The sequence below is a fragment of the Acanthochromis polyacanthus genome, chromosome 4 (assembly GCF_021347895.1).
Source record: "Acanthochromis polyacanthus isolate Apoly-LR-REF ecotype Palm Island chromosome 4, KAUST_Apoly_ChrSc, whole genome shotgun sequence".
In the NCBI taxonomy this organism is placed as follows: Eukaryota; Metazoa; Chordata; class Actinopteri; family Pomacentridae; genus Acanthochromis; species Acanthochromis polyacanthus.
This window is the reverse complement of record NC_067116.1, coordinates 839,054-860,004: the sequence shown is the minus strand read 5'-3', so window position 1 is coordinate 860,004 and position 20,951 is coordinate 839,054. Positions and strand designations below refer to the sequence as shown.

The 20,951-nt window shown below is 45.3% G+C and overlaps 1 protein-coding gene and 1 long non-coding RNA gene across 19 annotated transcripts in view; one reads left to right on the top strand and one right to left on the bottom strand.

Annotated features, from left to right (window-relative positions):
* Positions 1-1,089: 1,089 nt before the first annotated feature.
* Positions 1,090-4,629, bottom strand: LOC127533580 (uncharacterized). Its single transcript, XR_007941339.1, has 5 exons — positions 3,215-4,629; positions 3,092-3,129; positions 2,626-2,981; positions 2,159-2,214; positions 1,090-1,547 (listed from the first exon to the last, which is right to left on the bottom strand). It is a non-coding gene; the product is annotated as an uncharacterized LOC127533580 (long non-coding RNA).
* Positions 4,630-8,780: 4,151 nt separating this feature from the next.
* Positions 8,781-20,951, top strand: part of LOC110972592 (histone deacetylase 6-like) — a 57,701-nt gene continuing 45,530 nt past the window's right edge. The window contains exons 1-16 of one of the 18 annotated variants that reach the window (XM_051946873.1): positions 8,781-8,939; positions 10,779-10,871; positions 12,692-12,811; positions 13,287-13,375; positions 13,676-13,760; positions 13,855-13,895; positions 13,980-14,076; positions 14,532-14,629; positions 15,907-16,011; positions 17,994-18,062; positions 18,585-18,711; positions 18,848-18,913; positions 19,107-19,166; positions 19,238-19,327; positions 19,512-19,618; positions 19,733-19,800. In XM_051946873.1, the coding sequence (XP_051802833.1) occupies positions 10,800-10,871; positions 12,692-12,811; positions 13,287-13,375; positions 13,676-13,760; positions 13,855-13,895; positions 13,980-14,076; positions 14,532-14,629; positions 15,907-16,011; positions 17,994-18,062; positions 18,585-18,711; positions 18,848-18,913; positions 19,107-19,166; positions 19,238-19,327; positions 19,512-19,618; positions 19,733-19,800 (1,294 nt within the window). In that variant the 5' untranslated portion in view covers positions 8,781-8,939; positions 10,779-10,799. Of the gene's footprint in view, positions 8,940-10,778; positions 10,872-12,691; positions 12,812-13,286; positions 13,376-13,675; positions 13,761-13,854; positions 13,896-13,979; positions 14,077-14,531; positions 14,630-14,710; positions 16,012-17,993; positions 18,063-18,584; positions 18,712-18,847; positions 18,914-19,106; positions 19,167-19,237; positions 19,328-19,511; positions 19,619-19,732; positions 19,801-20,951 lie in introns of those variants that run through there. The other 17 variants (XM_051946864.1, XM_051946851.1, XM_051946848.1 and 14 more) reach the window with 17 other exon arrangements.

Below are 20,951 nucleotides of genomic sequence, written 5' to 3'. Positions count from 1 at the left end.
AAGGATTCTTCATTCTTTACTGCTTCATGCGATACAAAAGACCAGTTGAGTGTCATGCTTTACTTTGGCTGTTAAACAAAATCATAGCCTGTTTTACAACTTTTAAAAAAAAAAACATGCACCAAAAAAACACTGCTAACTGGGGGGGTCTTGTGCCCTTGGGGGGCGGCCGCGGTGGGCCTGGGGATGGTGGGCCCTGGGTTGGGCTCTTCTGCTGCCCTCTGTCCTCCCTCACCTTTCCGCCTTTTGATGTGTGGCGGCTGCGTACCTCTTTGGTCGGCGGGTTTCTGGCTGCGGTTACTGTGGGCCCCGGTCTTGGTGGCGGCTGCTCCTGGCTCGTCCTGCGCTGGGGGGCGCCTGGGAAACGGGGGTGCCTATTGCCCTTAGTGGCTCGCCCTCTGGGGGGAAGTTTTCTTCCCTACAGACCACATCCCCGGACCCCTCACTTCCTCTGCTCACATTCACACACATGTAGGGCTATGGGAGGTGTGCTCATTGTGCTGGGTGTGGTGGTGGGGGCCATCTAAGTGGCCCCATCCACTGCACCCTCTGATGGCTCACCTCTCAAGTTTTAATTGCACTTAGTCACTAAAGACAGCAAAATACTGATAACACACACTGCATCTGGGGGACACAGCATGCCGTGTAAGGTGGGCGGGGTTGCTTTGGTAGGCGGGACCTCCCGATGACCCCGATCCCGGCACGGCTTAGCTACTACCCCCCAATTTTAATTGCAAACAACACAGATCTCACCAACACTCATGTGCAGGGGAGGTGAGGGTAATGGGGTTCTTCACATCCCTGTTTTCTGGTCGCCACCGGGGCGGGGCGGGGGGTGGTATCCCGTGGGCGAGGGGTCTATGGCTCGCTGCGGGCTGGGGGCCTGCTGGTCTTTGGGGGTGCGCGGCTGTCCGCATCTGGGTGGGTGGTGGTGCAGGCCCGGTTCTGTGGCCCGGTGTCCCCTGGCCTTCCGGGGCTGCCCTCATGGGGCACTGTGGGTGGGTGAGTGGGTTAAATGATTATGGATGTTATGGGGGGGTTGGGGGGGGGTGTAGGGAGGGGTGTAGGGAGGGGGGTGTCGAGGGGATGGGGGGGTGGGGTGCCCTGGATCCTTTGCTGTGGCGGGGGCGCCGGCCCATGCCGGGTGGCCGTCTGGGGTGGCTGGTTCCCCTGGCGATGTTGACCCTCTGCCTGGGGGGGCGGGGGTTGCCTGTTGGCTGCCTGGGGCCCGGGGTCCTGTGCATCCCCCAAGGTCGGCGGCCGCCGATCTTGGTCGCCTGGGGCCCGGCCCTGCTGGGCGCTGGAGGTCCTGGCCGGGTTCTCCCTCTGCCCCCTTCCGGGCCGGTCCGTGGTCGTCCTCGTGGTTTGGTGGCTCAGATCTCTGCTCTGGGATCACTGCCGGCTCGCCTGGGTCTTGTGGGCTCTCGGGCCCGCTTCTGGCCTTCACGGAGGTCAGAGGTCATAGTTGCATGATCACAGTCACAACTGCACCGTACTCTGCATGTGGACATAGCAACCATGTTGTCTTGGGGGGTGTTAAGTTTGTCCTGGTGCCAGAATATCAAAAGACATGTTTCCTCAGTTTGTTTGCTTCACATAGATGATCTGAATAATTACTAGCTGTGTTTCCTAACAAAACCCGTAGGATGCGTTCCGGTGTGTCTTTGTTAAGGGGTACTAGCTTGTTATCTGTTGTGTCGGTTTCAATTGAAAGATAATTGTATTCTTGCACTTTTCCTTTTCTCTTCACTATCCTCTCTTGTTGTTGTTTTTTTCTCCTTTTCTCGTTTCTTTCTTCCTGCCTTCCCCCTGTCAGGTCCGGCAAATTTATGTATATTTAACTAATCAACAAGTATTCAATCTAAATAAATTACTGTACAGTATCAAGGGGAGTCTTATACTTATAAACTCCCCTTGGAAAAGCAAACTTGTATGGCACAATGCAGCAGCCAGATCCTCATTCTGCCTGCTCTGTTGCCGGACAGAACAAAAAAAAAAAGAAAAAAAAGAAAAAAAACACTGCTAAACCTGACACAATAGCTTTAATTTACCTTTAATCCTGACCTACAGAGGAATGAGCTGTGTGTCAAAGAAAAGAGAAGTAGAAGTCATCATAGCAACATCACTATTTAATATCAATACCATGGTCAATTTGTACCTTGGGAACCACGGGGGTGGTGGTGGGGGGACCTCCAGTCTGAGGTCTAGGAGTCTCTGTTGGCAGAGGGAGAAATGGAACATACTCACCTTACTTAAAACAACAACATTTATATCACTCTGACACTGACTATACATTTTTACTTTGCTGTGATGCTCCCCTACGAGTTCAATCACCTTTTGGGGTCATAACAAAGTTAATTTCACATCATAATTGCCTCAGCAATTAGATCAACAGCAATGTCATCATTGTTTAGCGTGTTGAAATGAAATCTTTTCACTCACACCGTTTGTCATTTGCAGTACATTCAGTAGAGGCTTTAAAAAAGGTCAGAATATCAAAATTTGCATCTTATGATGTCTACTCCAATGTATTAAATTACCATGTACACAGGGGTGGGGGCAGCAAATGCAATAATGATGGTATTTGCAAACATTGTAATGGCTGCTATAAACATGAATGATTACCCTGTGGGGTCCTTTGGGGTCATCACAGGACTGCTCCGTCTATCACAGGCCCTCCAGGATACTACTGGGGTGTTAGGAGCTCTGCTAGGAGAGAGACACATACAAAAATGATTCTATTCAGCATTGCATTTAGGTGTTTTGTCCTCTCCTGCTGCTAATCATTGTTTCACCAACACAGGTTTAATACTTAGTGGAGAACAATGTTATTTTTGGCCATTAAACGGCATTAAATGATCTAATAACCAGGGGAATAATTTGAATATAATAAACATATAAATTATACCCGGTGTAGAGGAATGCAGAGGGGGGGGGGGGGGGGGGGGTCAAAATAGTTTTTGGACTGGATGGTGAATTGCCTGGGGAAGACATAATTATCACAGATGTACATTGTTTGAATTCATTTAAATTCTAAGTATTAACTGGACAAAAAAGAACACAAATAAAGAGGATAACATTACAAACTCACAGGATATCTGAGTCAATGAACTGGTGAAGGCTGCCATGCTAATAAAAGCAGGAGAAAAGAAATGTTCAAATTTGATAAAACAATGTTTTGAATTATAAACACTTAGAAATACCTTAGCCTTACATTTTGAAAGATCTCCTGATGTTTCCGGTTGTTCAAACAAATCTGCAGAGTTGGGTTGCTCTTGGCCTCCAAAAATAAAACTGCTTTACAAATCTGGCCTGTAGGTGATCCTCTTAATCATCAGGACTTTGGACAAAGCAAGGACAGCACATGTTAACATAAATAATGAACATTTGTAGAGAAAAGTTGAAGAAAAAGGAACAACAAAAACAAAAAGCTAGACGACTCTGCAGAAACCATGAAAAAAGAATGAACAGCTCATTAACCTTTACCTCAAAGCTTTACACACAATGGCTTCCATTTATGATTGGATGCAAAGTCAAACATTCCCTGACATCAGTCTACATAAAAACAGCAGCTTAACAAAGCGGGGGCCTTACAGAGCTACCAGTTATTTTTGTCGTTGATATCGTGGCAAAGGCGATAAGTTTTATCCATAGACTGTATATAAAGATGGACGTAGCATCTGGCTCCAGAATTGAAGCCAACCCGGAAGTGTCAAAAACTTGCAATATCACGCCGTCCGCTAGGGTTGGCTCCAAAAAGCTTTTTCTCCATAGACCCCAATTCATTTTTGGAAAAAATAAAATTTGATAGACTGATGTTCTACAGCTCAGGATTTTTTTCCCGTTAGTTTTCATGGTCAAAATGAGAGATCAGGTGGCCGATCTTAAAATAAATCAATACTGAATTTTAAATAAATCGTTAAAGTTGGCGGAGCCAGGGGGCGTGGCTATACTTGATACACAGCAACAGAAGCCTCTGCGGTAAAATGTGGGCGGGATAAGAGAGTCCTCAGCCAATCCTGCCCCTAGTTGCTCTCCGGTCCAGTCTGTTTGATGACGCTTTTTACGTCACTGGCTCCAAAAAATCCAAAACGGCGACCAGGAAGTAGCAAAATCCGGGCTTCATTTTCTCGGTGCTGAAACCAACGGGTGACGTCACGGTTAGTTTACGCCTGGTTTTATCACGGACTACTTTTCTCTGAGCAGAATAATATTTTGCCAGGAAGAGGTTGCACAGTGCGGGACGTGAGCGTGCTCCACCAATAAGGTGGCTGCATCTTTGTCAACATAGAAGCCAAGATGGCGCTGCACATGGAAAGAGCTGGATATATTCCATTAGATTATTGGCTGAATCCCAAACCCCCCCTACACACTCCCCCTCCACTACCGAGTGTCACTCCAAAAGAAGTCACACTCACAGCTGTGGAGGGCACCTATTATTGAAGGGGGAGGGTATAAATACGATCGTCAGGAATGGGACGCCCTGTCGCCTCACCGGAAAACGGAAGACGTCATCGCCATGGTAACACAAAGACGCCTACTGTCATGGCTGTAGCGCTGTGGCACAGGTTGCAACTAACAAGGATCGCTGCTGCTTCCAGAAGACGAAAGCATCCCACTTTTTTTTTCACTCACATGTTTTCCAATCCTATTACCTGGCATTTCAAATCCAACAAATGAATGAATGAATAAATGAATTCTGTCAGTTGTGTTCAAATTTTAAGGTGTCAGGGGGTGCACAATTAAATCAAACGTCAGCAGAGAAGAAGATTTGTTTATTTTGTTTTATCTTTTTACACCACTCTTTGTGATGTTCTGTCAGTGTGAAAAGGGCGTGGGAGAAATAAAGGACGCATGTGGAACTCACATCGATATGTTGTTTCCTCCTCCATTTCGACGTTGTACTTCCTGAAAAAGTTGTCCAGAGTGAGCATCGATGCAGACTCGCTATTTAAGGGCTGAACAGTCCACTCTCCCTCCGCACTACGCGGTTTGGGACGGCCCTTAATATGGAGGACCCTCCACGGGAACGCGCAAACGGAGGGGTAGTGTGTAGGGGGCGGTTTGGGATTCAGCCTCTGTCTCTCCCCAGCGCTGCATCTGGGTGGAGCGCGGCCTCAGCTGTCTCCACTCAGGTAATCAGCTTCGCCATGAGACCCAGACGGCTGTGCCTCATCTCACTGATTACATCCTCTGCAATAAAGACCGGCTGAACCTTCCACACTCTGCCAGATTGTTGTACTCAACCACTCAGTCAGTCACGTCTAGCCAACTCAGTGTTACCTGGTGCTTGTAATGTTTCTAACGTTCTCTCTCTCTGCTCTGTCTAGAATCCTGCCGTCCGGGTTCTCACCTGCTTCTCTAGCCCAGAACCGTGTCCACAGATAATTCGGCTTCCAGCCAGCCTGCCTGGAACCCAGTCCTGGGTTAGCTTCCTCTGTTTTGGATTACCTGCTCGGCTCTGCCCTCGGAGTTTACGGCCATTCCGCCTCTGATCCGCCCGAGGCTCTAAACAGACTCTGCCTGGAATAAGAGACAATTACTGGCGATGGGCCCACCTACCAACATGGCCCCCTGGATCGTTAGTGTCCGCCGACTCCCGGATCTCCTGCTTCAGTTCCCGACCGCTGTCGACTGGCCAATTACCAACTTGGCCCCCCCGGATCGTCAGCGTCCTCCATTCCCTGTATCTCCGGCTCCTGCTCCATTCCGCCCTCCGTCTGCATCCATCTCCGGCCGCTGAGGATCCGCCAACATCAGCCGTCGCACTCTGTTCCCCTCCAAACCTACGACGACCGCCGATCCCCGGCTCCAGAACTCTGACCCAAACACGCTCAGTATCCATCCGGCTCCACGCATTCAGGTTCCCTGCATTCCTTTCCATAACTTATCTCTATACAATAAAACATTCTTAAAATCCTCCGGCTTTTGTCAGGACCCTTCCCTCATACACTGCAATTTGAAATGCTTTAACTCTCTTCATGCCTTTTCTCCCTCTCCTGTCAGCAGCGGTGACAAGAAGCAGCTGAAACCGGTCATGCAATCAGTCACTTCCGGCAGAGTCTGAGCAGCTGACAAGCATTCTCCTGATTACACACCGACTATAAAACTCCGGCTCCTCCAGCAACACTCTGCCAGATCGTTAGACTCGACATGCATGTCAGTTTACCCTCTAGCCTCTTGCTTTGCTGCCTGAGAGTAATTTTCTAATCCTGTTTTCTCTGTTTCACCAGAACCTGCTGCTCAGACTCCTGCAAGCTGCTTCTCCCCAGTTTCCCTCCTGGACCCAGTTATTCCCCGAAATCATCTCTCAGCGTCTGAGTTCTCCAGTCTGCCCAACCCTCATTCCCTGCCTTACTCCTGCCACCAGGGATCCTCAGACCACCCAGCGCCGCACTCTGCCTCCCCTCCTCGAACCAGCAGCCGCCGATCCCCGGTGAGAACGTCGCCCACCCGGCACCACTCCTCATCCTCCCCTGACAAGACTCCGGCTTCCCATCCACCAGATCTTCTCCTCTCCCTGCAATAAATCATTCATAAAAACTGCATCTTGGCCTTGGTGGTGGTTCTCTGCTCGAGTCCACTCTTCCTGTTTTGTGACAGACCAACCAGAATCCTGATGGTCCTGAATGACCAACCAGAATCCTGATGGTCCTGAAGGAGAGGCTGGCCATGGCCCACGTGGAACACTCCCCATGGACCCCCATCAGTACTCCTACAGACTGCTGGTTCATCAGTGGTTCACACATCCACCTTCTGCCTTCAGCACGATTGTCCCACAGACCCTGGTGCAAAAACTATCAGCTCCTGGACTGAGCAATGTCCTGCTGAAGCAGGGGGAACTGGGTCCTGCCTCACCAGCAGACCTCCCCCAGTGCTGTGTGCTGATTGGCTGCTCCATCAGACACCTCAACTGTCCCATGGAGTCTGCAGAAGACAGTAGTGGAGGGACACATAGATATATACAAACACTAGATGGCTCATGAGCGCTGTCAGCCTATGGGGAGCGACGTCGCCACATGGCGGCCATCTTGGGACAGGGCTGCTCGATCACTCATAACATTAAAGTCAATGGAGCATGGATTTTAAAATCACTGTAGATTGCTCAATTTTCAACCGATTTTACAACAGCTTGGTTTGTTATAAACGTCAGAGATGTACTTGTTTTACTGCTTACATAAGAATAATTAAAACCATTGAATTCATATAATAATGAACACAGATATCATCTTTTTTCAGCATAAATGGATGTAAATGTAATTTTATTATTTAGCATTGCACTTCTTTATTACTGTCAGCTTTCTAATGCACAGATAAAAACAAAGCTCAACCAAAATCAATGCACAACAAAAAGAGATGTTGTCTTTTCTTTTCATGAACCTGGTGCCTACATTACCCACAATGCATTTCGGCTGCAGGCTAACTAATCCAGGCATAGATGTATACAAACAATAAGTCTAAGGTCTCAATCAAAGTCTCTTAACAAGCAAATAAATACAACCACAACCACAAAGAATGTAATTTCGCCTAAAGATTAGGTTCTCACAAAACGTTGGTCTCAGGAAAACCTAATAATTGAAAATCAGATTGTGAGTAACACCATCTTCAATGTGAGTAGCCAGGCAGAAAAGACACACAACTATGCCGCATTTTTCAAAACGAAAAGCTGCGATTTCGGAATTGAGCCTGAATCATAGCCACGTTAATAAAGTTTGTAATAAACTAAACCGTTTGTAAATCAATCAAGAATTGAGCGAGTTATGAGTGTTAAAGTGAGGAAATCGTCCACCTTACCATTGACTACAGTACAGTGTCAGAGCAGTCCCCTGTCCTAAGATGGCCGCCAAGTGACGACGCCGCCGACTCCGTCTTGAGACATCTAGCGTTTGTATATATCTATGGAGGGACACACGAGTCTGAATGCAGAGAGGAGGTGGAATATCTGGAGGGGTGGAGCAGAGAACACTGGATTTCATCCACAAACATTCACAGCAGTAGATGCAGGAGACTGCTGGTTCATCAGTGGAAGGATGCCTGTGGAGACCACCCACCCTAAACACATCTGGTTTCCAGAAACTTTTAGATGGAGGATTGAACCTCTCCACCCATCACAAACCTACCTGGTAATTACAGGTAATACAGAGCTCTCCTAGCGCAGGTTTATCTAGTTTCCACTGCTGGTGTCATTTATATCGCTGCTAGTTTCCCTTCGTTTTCTGTTGTCCAGCTCATGTGCTGGTGAGAGAATAAATAAACCTGAAACCTTGAAAACAAATTACCATCTGCTGCTGAGAGACGACTGGTCAGAACAGTCAGGAGTCAACCAGGAACCATCAAACAGCAGGTCTGGAGCGATGAGGAGCTGCTGGAACACAGCTGTCGGGTTCCTTGGAGAACATTCAGTGGAACCACAGCCTGACCTGATAGAACAATAATAATATTACTGTATAATAATACTGTAGTACCGTACAATGGGGATGAAGCTACGCTATCTTCATTTGAGCTAAATTATTATTTTTTAATGTTGGTTTTATTATTTAAAAAGAATGAAAACAAAACATTCATTTAAAATATATATATTTCAGATCTGTACATAGTGCAATACAAACACATGAAGCAGCTTTGGTTCAGTTTTATTTGACATTTTTAAGCTGTATTTTATACGGTTTCATTTATAAAGCTTTATTTAATTTAGAAGCTTTATTTTATATTGTTTTATTGAATTTTTAGCTTTATTCCATCTCAGTCTGTTTTACTTTTTGTGCCGCTGTGACGTCGAAAGCGCGCGCCCTGCTTGGTGACGCAGTTTGAGAGCGACAGTGTTGGAGTTCGGTTGTCACTCAGAACCAGAACCTTCCCTGCTGATATTCTGACTGTATCTGCTGCAGTTTCAGCGTTTGGATGTTTTCAGCTCCGACACAAAGAACCACACACTTTCCGTGAGTCCGTTTAAACGATTATTGCCGCAGTCTGACGTTTTAGCAGGAGGCTAACAGCTAACTCCGCTAATGACTGTCCCGGTCCCGGTTCTGTTTCTGGTCCTAATGCTCCTTTTGCCCTGACAGTACCGAGACACAGACCGGTCCTGGTCCCGGTTAACCTGAGAATGAGCATCAGGAGGAACTCTGAGTTCAGAACCGGTCAGAATCAGAAATACTGAACTCAAACCCGAAAAAAAAACACAAATTAAATTAAAATGTCTAGAAGCGTGTGATCAGATTATCATTTCAAAAAAAATCCTGCCTCGAAATTAGTAAGAAATAATAAGAAAATGTCAAAACAGTGATGAAAAATCCCCAAATAGTTTTAAAAATAAGACCAAGATAAAACCCAGTAATCAAATCTTATTTTTTTCATCATCACCTCCAGAAGGTTTTTCTAATCTTCAGATCATCGTCCTGATTGGTCCACCGCTCCCCAGGTTCTCTGCTGTCTGCTGGAGGTTTTCTTCCAGATATTTTGGTCTTCCCTCATGATCCTTCCGCTCTAACCAAGCTGTGAGCACCACAGCATGATGCTTCCACCTCCATCCTTCACAGTAGGACCGTGTTCTTTGGCTTCTTCTTTCTCCAGATCAAAGCCATGTCTCTGAGCCCATAAAGCTCCATTCTTGTTCCATCTGACCCTAGATCAGATGACGAGAAGCTTTGGTCTTCCTCCAGGTCCGTCTATAAAAAGGTCAGAAGAGTTTTTCATCTGTGGTTGAATCAGGAGGTCTTTCTGGTCCACAGAGACCATTTAGGTTCAGTATCTGATGGAGTTCCAACACTTCGCTCGGTTCCTTCAGGACAGTATTGGTTTAGTCCTTGGATCGGTTTCAATGTCTGGATTTTTCTGGAAGCCGAGGCGACTCTGCTGACTTCATCCTCGGAGGTTTCTGGTGCTTCTTGATGATACTTTGCTCCATTACCAAGGACTCCTGAGATTGTTTGGCTTTTTGTACCTTTTCCTTCCTTTTCTTGTTTCCAACGTAAACTCCTCTCTGAGCTCTGTGGTTTTTGCCGTGGGGAGTCTTGGTTTGATCTGAAAATGACTGAAATGTCACAAACAAATCGACTTTTATAGTCAGAAAACTGGTTAAAAAACAAAAACTCAGAAACACTGAAACAATATTACACCCTTCAGACCCTCAGAGAGAGAACGGTCTGTTGGAACATCCTGTCTGGTATCACTGAGGTATGAAGAATTATGGACATCAAAGTTTAACACCTTCAAAAGCATTACTTCACAGAACAGAACTGGTTCCAGACCTGTCTACATGTCCTGTTTATGTCCAATCTGAGGTGAAACACTGATGAGGAACTGAAAATATAAGAACTTCCTTATTGTATTTTACAGGGTATGAATAACTTTGTGTATTTGCAGTGCACCCCTGGTCAGACGTTCTAGAACATCCCGGTGTTTCCAGTGTTCTACAGCAGGTTCTGCTTGTTAATGTCTGATTGTTCTCTGAAATGAAGCAGAGAACAAATAAACACCTGAAGTTAAAAAAAAGATCTATTTATAAACCAAAATGTCTTCTAAACTTCTGACTCATCAGAGTTCCTCCTCAGGCAGATCTAACAGCTGAACTCACTCATTCAGTCCTCAATGGAAACCAGATGTTCTTCAGGAAGTTCTTCCATCTCTGTAGCAGAAGTTCCCATAAATGTGTGGTTCTTGTAGGTTCTTTGCTTTCACTCTTCTGTCCAGTTCATCCAAACCAGCTCCATGGGTTTAAGTCTGGAGACTCCATGTTCTCATGTTTCTGCTGTCTCACCTGTGTGTTTCTGCTTCAGGTAGATCTGAGTGGATCAGAGATGCAGTCTGGATCAGTTCCTCCTGAACCTGGACCGAAATCTGTCAGAAGATCTCCTCGTCTGTCCCCCCAGGTTTGTTCTACAGGTGTTACAGTTTATTCTACAGGTGTTACAGTTTATTCTGTTGCAGATTATTCTGTAGGTGTTACAGTTTATTCTGTTACAGTTTATTCTGTAGGTGTTACAGTTTGTTCTAAAGGTGTTACAGTTTAATCTGTAGGTGTTACACTTTATTCTGTTACAGTTTATTCTGTAGCTGTTACAGTTTATTCCATTACAGTTTATTCTGCAGGTGTTACAGTTTATTCTGTTACAGTTTATTCTGCAGGTGTTACAGTTTATTCTGTAGGTGTTACAGTTTATTCTGTTGCAGTTTATTCTGCAGGTGTTACAGTTTATTCTGTAGGTGTTACAGTTTATTCTGTTACAGTTTAATCTGTAGGTGTTACAGTTTATTCTGTTACAGTTTATTCTGTAGGTGTTACAGTTTGTTCTAAAGGTGTTACAGTTTATTCTGTTACAGTTTATTCTGTTACAGTTTATTCTGTAGGTGTTACAGTTTAATCTGTAGGTGTTACAGTTCATTCTGTTACAGTTTATTCTGTAGCTGTTACAGTTTATTCCATTACAGTTTATTCTGCAGGTGTTACAGTTTATTCTGTTACAGTTTATTCTGCAGGTGTTACAGTTTATTCTGTTGCAGTTTATTCTGTAGGTGTTACAGTTTGTTCTAAAGGTGTTACAGTTTATTCTGTTGCAGATTATTCTGTAGGTGTTAGTTTGTTCTAAAGGTGTTACAGTTTATTCTGTAGGTGTTACAGTTTATTCTGTAGGTGTTACAGTTTATTCTACAGGTGTTACAGTTTATTCTGTTACAGTTTATTCTGTAGGTGTTAGTTTATTCTGTAGGTGTAACAGTTTATTCTGTTGCAGTTTATTCTGTAGGTGTTACAGTTTATTCTGTTACAGTTTATTCTGTAGGTGTTACAGTTTGTTCTAAAGGTGTTACAGTTTAATCTGTAGGTGTTACAGTTTATTCCATTACAGTTTATTCTGCAGGTGTTACAGTTTATTCCGTTACAGTTTATTCTGCAGGTGTTACAGTTTATTCTGTTACAGTTTATTCTGTAGGTGTTACAGTTTATTCTGTTACAGTTTATTCTGTAGGTGTTGCAGTTTGTTCTAAAGGTGTTACAGTTTAATCTGTAGGTGTTACAGTTTATTCCATTACAGTTTATTCTGCAGGTGTTACAGTTTATTCTGTTACAGTTTATTCTGCAGGTGTTACAGTTTATTCTGTTACAGTTTATTCTGTAGGTGTTACAATTTGTTCTAAAGGTGTTACAGTTTATTCTGTAGGTGTTACAATTTATTCTGTTACAGTTTATTCTGCAGGTGCTACAGTTTTTCCTGTCGCTTTTGCATATCTTGAACGATGCATGTACTGAGCAGAATAGAATTATGTATTAATAGCAGTATTTAAACCATTTATATAAAAATAAAACACAGATTCAGAAGACCAATATAAGTTGGTGTCAGTTGATTGTGTTTATTCCACAGAGGATCGGTCTTCTTATTGTCCATTGTTTCTGTCTTCATTAAACAGAGCAAAAGAGTCGTGAATTATCCAGAAAATGTCTCAGAAATATTAATGAAATGCCTGAAAAGTGTGAATCTGATAAAATGTTTGGAGCTCTTTCAGGTGACTTTAATCCCGTCGGTGTTTGTAAGAGTTCAATCCATCAATCATTGGTGAAGCTTTAAATGCTGTGTGTCAGAGATGGACATGAGCCAGTCAATGATTCAGCTGAGCTCGACTTTGACCTCAGCTTGTCTCCGTCATGTTCTCAGATGTCAGACAGGTGTGTTTACCTGCTCCTCTGTGTTCTCAGGTAAACAGTGAAACTGAGCAGCAAAGAGGAGGCAACCTGCAGGAGGCCAAGAGGAGAGGGAGAAAGAAGATGCTGGAGAGGAGCAGAGAGGAGGATCTGAGCGACCACCTGAAGACGCTGGTGAGACTCTTCTTATCTGCATGTTCATCGGCTGTAGAGATGTTTCTCCATGCTGAATGTGTCTCCAACAACCTGCTCCTCTGTTCACTGTTTCTGAGCCAAGCTGACTTTTTTCTCGCTGAGGAAACACTAACTGCAGTTCAACCTGAAACTCTCTGAATGTTTCCCTGTTGGAGAACCAGAACCAGGAGGAGGTTCTGGTTCTCCAGAATCGACTGCAGACACTTTACCTCTGGTGAACTTCTAAATGAGACCTGCAGGATAAAATGGTTTTTCAGCTCAGATTTGGTTCATAGTGTTGATTTTTAAAGACGTCTTTCTGCAGATATTTGACATGTTTGATGTTAAAGTAGAAACATACATGAAGTAATTAACACAGACCAGGGTTAGCACTGCTAGTTACTCTGACTAGTTCTAGTTACTCTGACTAGTTCTAGTTACCAGTTACTCTGTCTGTCTTCCTGTTTGTCTGCAGGATCTGTCCAGCAGCTCAGCTGTGGGTTCTGGAACTGGTCTTGTTTACTCTGAGAAGTTCACCGTCCACCAGAACCAGTGGGACTCCAGGTAACCGGTTCTGACCCAACAGAACATTCACCAGCAGCTCTTTAACTATCGGATTTCTTAGGAAATCAGTATTCTGCTGGTAGGATGTAGTACTAGATGGTAGGATGTAGTACTAGATGGTAAATGTAGTACTAGATGGTAGCCTCTTCCTTCCATAGAACCTTATTCTAAGTTCTCGTGCTCAGTGTTCTCCATGTCAGACTTCAGAGTGACAGCAAACGTCATCAAAGGAGGTTCCAATAGTAACCAGTTAAAAGAATGGATTTCTATTCCAGCTGATGTTCTTGTGTTGGTTCTCAGCCATCCAGAGTGTCCAGACCGGGTGACGTCCATCATGGCGGAGCTGGACAGACGGCAGCTGGTGTCCCGGTGCGTCCAGGTCCAGGTGAGGACGTCTGAGTGACGAAAGTCTCCGTGTTGATGAATATAATAGATCTTCTCTTATCTTGATGAATGTGACGTTGTTGTTTGTGTTTCAGCCCAGAGAAGCTGCAGAAGAAGAGCTGCTGCTCGTTCACACGTGAGTTCCATCACCGTCTTCTTCTTCTGTGGTACAGACGGTTCAGAGCCAGGCAGTAAAACCTGAACATGTTCCCGTTGCTAGGAAACGGTACGTGGACACCATGAGGTCGACTCAGATGATGACGCAGACGGAACTCCAGACTCTGTCCAACAAATACGACTCCGTCTACCTCCATCCTGTAAGAAGAACCCTGAGGAACCATTCAGGAGCTTGTAGTTTCCTTCAATGATGATCTCCTGTCAGAACATCCAGCAGCTGGAGCTTTGTTCCCTGTGTGGCTCCGCTACAGTTCAGACCAGTTTTTGTAGAACTACAGGTTATATTTCACTCAGAAGGTCTGGAGGAGAATCAGATTTTAGTTGAAGTTATGAATTGAACAGTTCTAATCCAGTGTTTATGTGTTAAGGATCTCTGTGGTGAAGTCTTCATGTCTGTCTCCCAGTCCACTGAAGGTCCTCTTCACCTCCAGGAACCTTTGATTCTTTTATTCAGCTTTATCTGGCCTCAGTTTATTCACATTCTGCGTTTTATCTCCAGTCATTTCTGACACTTTATTTTACAACACTTGTACATTTTGGAGTCCTGTTGGTTGTATGAATGTTTCCAGACATGTTTGACCCGCTGCTGTGTCAGGATTCCTTCCAGGTGTGTGCGCTGGCGGTCGGGTCGGTTCTGCAGCTGGTCGATCAGGTTCTGACCTCAGAACTCAGGAACGGATTTGCTGTTATCAGGTATCAGCTCTGCCTCTGTTTCTGTTTATGTGAATATGTTTTGTTCCTGGTGTTTGGAGAACTTCTGCTATAATTAGTTCTTCTATGATTAGTGCCATCCATCATCTACACAATGCTTAAGGCTTAACAGTCTATCACAGGTTCACCTGGAGAGGTAACAGTCAATCACAGGTAACAGTCAATCACAGGTTCACCTGGACAGGTAACAGTCAATCACAGGTTCACCTGGACAGGTAACAGTCAATCACAGGTAACAGTCAATCACAGGTAACAGCCAATCACAGGTAACAGTCAATCACAGGTTCACCTGGACAGGTAACAGCCAATCACAGGTAACAGTCAATCACAGGTAACAGTCAATCGCAGGTTCACCTGGACAGGTAACAGCCAATCACAGGTAACAGTCAATCACAGGTAACAGTCAATCACAGGTAACAGTCAATCACAGGTTCACCTGGACAGGTAACAGTCAATCACAGGTAACAGCCAATCACAGGTAACAGCCAATCACAGGTAACAGTCAATCACAGGTTCACCTGGACAGGTAACAGTCAATCACAGGTAACAGTCAATCACAGGTTCACCTGGACAGGTAACAGTCAATCACAGGTAACAGTCAATCACAGGTAACAGTCAATCACAGGTTCACCTGGACAGGTAACAGTCAATCACAGGTAACAGTCAATCACAGGTAACAGCCAATCACAGGTAACAGTCAATCACAGGTAACAGTCAATCACAGGTTCACCTGGACAGGTAACAGCCAATCACAGGTAACAGTCAATCACAGGTAACAGTCAATCGCAGGTTCACCTGGACAGGTAACAGCCAATCACAGGTAACAGTCTATCACAGGTTCACCTGGACAGGTAACAGTCAATCACAGGTAACAGTCAATCACAGGTAACAGTCAATCACAGGTTCACCTGGACAGGTAACAGTCTATCACAGGGCTACACATAGAGACAGTCACACTCACATTCACACCTACAGACAGTTTAGAATCACCAGTTAACCTCAGCATGTTTCTGGACTGTGGGAGGAAGCTGGAGAACCTGGAGAAAAGCCACACATGTACAGGAGAACATGGAGACTCCATGTAGGAAGATCCCAGGACGGCCGGGACATGAACCGGGGATCTTCTACCGCAAGGCGACAGTACTAACCACTGTCCAATGTGCAGCCCCTATAAATAGTTCTTCTTCTATATTTAGTTCTTCTGTATTAACTACTTCATCTATGTTCTGTTGGTGATCTTCTACATGTTCTCCTCTCAGACCTCCAGGTCATCACGCCCAGATGGAAGAGGCCAACGGTTTCTGTATCTTCAACAGCGTAGCGATTGCAGCTCGATACGCTCAGAGGAAACATGCAGTCAGCAGGTACTTCTAATGTCGAGTTTTATTCAACAGAGCTTCAGGAACAAGGAGATGGACGTTCCACCTTCTTCCATTCTAACGGTGGTCTTTATTCTCACCTCCAAATCACAGGACCGTCCATTTCCAGTAAAGCCTCAGTGTTCTTTAGTCTGCTGCTAACTCGAAGAGCTATCTGTTCTATTAAGAACCCCAGATGATGAGAACCTGATAATTAGAACATTAATCTGATTAGACATGCTTGTTCCACCTTTATTACTCTCTGAAACCTTCTTTCTGGAGCTGTAGTTTGTTCTCCTATAGAAAGGTCCATGTTCTCCTGTAGTTTGTTCTCACATCAAGATTCCTGGAGACAGGTGGACCAGAACTCTCAGCTTACTGCCAAGAACCTGCAGGAAGATCTGGCTGGAAGAGGAACTGATGTTTCTGTGGACACACTCCATGCTGAAGGATTTTATGCCAGATCTCCTAGATGGACACCGCTTCTGAAGACACACCACAAGAACAATGGTCTCCAGTCTGCTAGAACCAACCTATCAAAGCCACAGAAGTTCTGGGAGACTGTTCTATGGACTGATGAGACCAAACTAGAGCTCTTTGGTCCTATGGATCAGAGGAATGTCAGTGAGGAAGAACGAGGCCTACGAGGAGAAGAACACCCTGCCTGCTGTGAAGCATGGTGGTGGATCTGGGATGCTGTGGGGGTGTTCTGCTTCTGATGGAACCAGGAATCTCCAATGTGTTGAAGCCACCATGGATTCAGGAAGTACCAGGATGTTCTGGACAAGAACGTCCCTCAGTCCTTGAAGAAGTTGAAGCTTGGCTATAATTGGATGTTCCAGCAAGACAACGACCCCAAATACACATCAGAACCAACAAAGGCTGGTTAGAGAAGAAAGTCTGGAAGGTTCTAGAGTGGACATCACTACCTCCAGACTGAAACCCAATGGAGAACCTGTGGTGGCTCTAAAGAAAGCTGCTGCAGCACGTAGACCTGAGAACATCACTGAGATGGAGACCATCGCCCACGAGGAATGGACTAAAGTTCCCAAGGAGCTGCCTGAAGCTTGTTAGAGGCGATACCTCCGTCTACGGCAGGTCATCGGAGCTAAAAGCTGCTGAAGATACGGCCTCATAGGAGCTGAAGATACGGCCTGATGGGGCCTGAAGATACGGCCTGATGGGAGCTGAAGATACGGCCTGATGGGAGCTGAAGATACGGCCTGATGGGAGCTGAAGATACGGCCTGATGGGAGCTGAAGATACGGCCTGATGGGGCCTGAAGATACGGCCTGATGGGGCCTGAAGATACGGCCTGATGGGGCCTGAAGATACGGCCTGATGGGGCCTGAAGATACGGCCTGATGGGAGCTGAAGATACGGCCTGATGGGAGCTGAAGATACGGCCTGATGGGAGCTGAAGATACGGCCTGATGGGAGCTGAAGATACGGCCTGATGGGAGCTGAAGATACGGCCTGATGGGGTGGATCATTCTGAAACCTGCTTTTAGTAAAAAAAAATAAAAAGTTTAAATTTTGAGTGTATTATGAATGAAATCTTGCTTTCTGCTTTGGTTTTATATTTCAATAAACTAACTGTTCTCCTCTGATTTAGTCGCCTGAAGCTGGAACGTTGCTCATTTTACCAGAATGTCCAAAATGTTTAACTTTACATGCTCCTGTAGAACCCTCCTGGGCAGTTCACCTCCATGAACATCTTGGATCATGTGAGTCTAGGGTTCCTAATGGACCGTGAGTCATGTGGTTAGGAGGTGGGGGTAGATATCTGTAGCACCACAGCAGTCAGAACACAATAATGATCTTGGAAGAAGGTGGAACCAAAGACAGAAGTCCAGTTTGTTCTACTGAAGCTCTGAGGTTGAACAGAACCTGATGACTGAGAACCAACATACAATTTCAGCTGTTTGTACCATGAACCACATATTTAACTAACTGTCCATCTACCTGTCTACCTACACGTTTGTCAGAGTGCTGATCGTGGACTGGGATGTCCATCATGGTCAGGGTATCCAGTACCTGTTCCAGGAGGATCCCAGGTAAATCTCAGGATCAGGTGTCAGCCTTAATGTTTCGATCTGTTACTAAGCAACAACTGTGATATTGACCAATCACGCAGCAGTCAGCGGTGAAAACGAGGAAGTGAGCTGCTGATCATGTGCATGGAGGGTTGGTGCTGCACCTGTCAGGATGTTCTGCATCTTTGAGAAATCTGATAAACTGAGTCCAGAGGGAGACTTTTGAAAGATTCATATTTCTGAAGAGGAAGACGAACCGGAAGAAGAACCAGAACTGGAAGAAGAAGAACCAGAAGTAGTAGTCAGAGGGAGACAGATGTGAAGAAGAGGATGGATGGTTCCTGTCTGCTGCTGACAGGGAACCCAAATCAACTTTAGATTGTTGGGTTCTGTGTTCTTTGTTAAAAATACAGAAGCTCTCCCCAGTACTCCATCTAGTACTATGCCTACTACTGTGTCCAGTACTATGTCCATTACTATGTCCAGCACTATGTCCAGTGCTATGCACAGAATTTCTGAGTCTGTCTGTCTGTCTGTCTGCAGTGTCCTATACTTCAGTGTCCACAGGTATGAACTCGGGTCTTTCTGGCCTCACCTGTCAGAGTCTGACAGCAATTTTGTGGGCAGTGGACGAGCAAAAGGAAGAAACATCAATGTTCCCTGGAACAAGGTGAGACCACCAGAACCACAGTTAGAGCCAGAAGAAGAGGGAGATCCAGAACCAGAACCTCAGCCATAAGCAGACCCACAAAGCAGCAGTAAAAAAACACAACAGTGTAGTTTCATGTTGTGTGTTTGTGTTTCAGACGGAGATGACTGATGCTGATTACATCGCTGCTTTCTACCACGTCCTGCTGCCAGTGGCCTATGAAGTAACACACAGAACTGCACAGTACTACTCAGTTCTACACAGTAGTACACAGTACTACACACTACTACACACACTACTACACAGTGCTACACAGTACACACTATACACAGTACAAACACCGTGCTGACCTGTGTTATTCCGTGTTGATCTGTGTTGACCCGTGTTGATCCATGTTGGTCTGTGTGTGTTTACAGTTCCAGCCTCAGCTCGTTCTGGTCTGTGCTGGATTTGACGCTGCAGTTGGAGATCCGAAGGTGAGAACCCACAGAAGCCAGATGGAACATGTGTGTTAACATGCTAACACGCTACCTGTGTGTGTTCTCAGGGCGAGATGTGTGTGAGTCCTCAGTGTTTCCATGTTCTCACTCACATGTTGATGAGTTTGGCTGAGGGTCGACTGGTCCTCGCTCTGGAGGTAAAACCATTTTATTCTGACACGGGAGAACACGCTACACGCATGTAGAACACATGGTCAACACAGTGAACCTGTATTATAATGCACAGTGGAGAGAGACATGCAGTAAATGGCCGTGGGTCGGACCCATGACCGCTGTATCGGGACTATAGCATGTTTGACACGTATGTTCCTGTGTGTGTAGGGAGGTTATAACCTGCAGGCTACAGCAGAGGGCGCTGCAGCCTGTGTTGCAGCTCTGCTGGGCGGAGCTTGTCCTCAACTGAATCCACACACTGCTCCGTCTGACAGGTAATAGCTGAGACTCACCTGACATACACACCTGTGCCGATGATTCAGACGAGTAATCGATGACCAGAACTGTTCTTGTGTGTGACTAACTGATGAATAACGTGTGTCTGTTAGCGCTCTGCAGTCCATCTCTCAGACGGTCACGGCTCTGTATCCACACTGGGCCTCCCTACAAGTCCATGGTAACAGCTACAGTCAACATGTTAGCATTAACATAGTTAGCCCCACATGTTAGCATTAACGAGAATGCAGTTAGCCCCACACATTAGCAATAACACAGTTAGCCTCACATATTAGCATTATTGATACCACAGTTAGCCCAACACGTTAGCATTAACACAGTTAGCCTCACATATAAGCATTAAAGATAACACAGTTAGCCCCACACGTTACCATTAATAAAAACACAGTTAACTCCACACGTTAGCATTAATGATAACACTGTTAGCGCCACAATTAGCATTAATGATAGCACAGTTAGAGCCACATGTTACCATTAATAATAACACATTTAGCCCCACACATTAGCATTGATGATAACACAGTTAGCCCCACCTGTTAGCATTAATTATCGCACAGTTAGCCCCACCTGTTAGCATTCATGATGACACAGTTAGAGCCACATGTTAGCATTCATGATAACACAATTAGAGCCACATGTTAGCATTAATGATAACACAGTTAGCCCCACACGTTAGCATTGATGATAACACAGTTAGCCCCACCTGTTAGCATTAATGATCGCACAGTTAGTCCCACCTGTTAGCATTCATGATAACACAATTAGAGCCACATGTTAGCATTAATGATAACACAGTTAGCCCCACACGTTAGCATTGATGATCGCACAGTTAGCCCCACCTGTTAGCATTAATGATGACACAGAGCCACATGTTAGCATTAAAGCTGCTGTCCGGAGTTTCCGTTTGTTTTCCATTTATGTATCATTTTTTAACAAAGCTTAAATGTGTTAGTCTAGTTCGATACTATAATATAAAGTTAGTATAACGCGATATGAAAATGTATTCCTGAGCTCCGCCTTCCTCTCATAGACCCCCATGTTATTCCAAAAAGCGCCGGTCGCTGCCGACCAATCAAGTTCGAGCTTCAGCTTTGTCATGCTGTCAATCAACGGTTACGCGCACAGCAAGCAAGCCCATGCAGAGGTGGACGAGCTACGCACTACGCAACCGCGCGCACATTTGTTTTGCTTGTGGAGGAGAGAGCATCAGGGATCAGCAACTTCCAGAAAAGTTACCAATCCCACGGCTTGTCAGGCCAAGAGACTGCAGGACGTTTTTTGGCTCGGGGTGCTCGCGTCGCTCCCCGACCA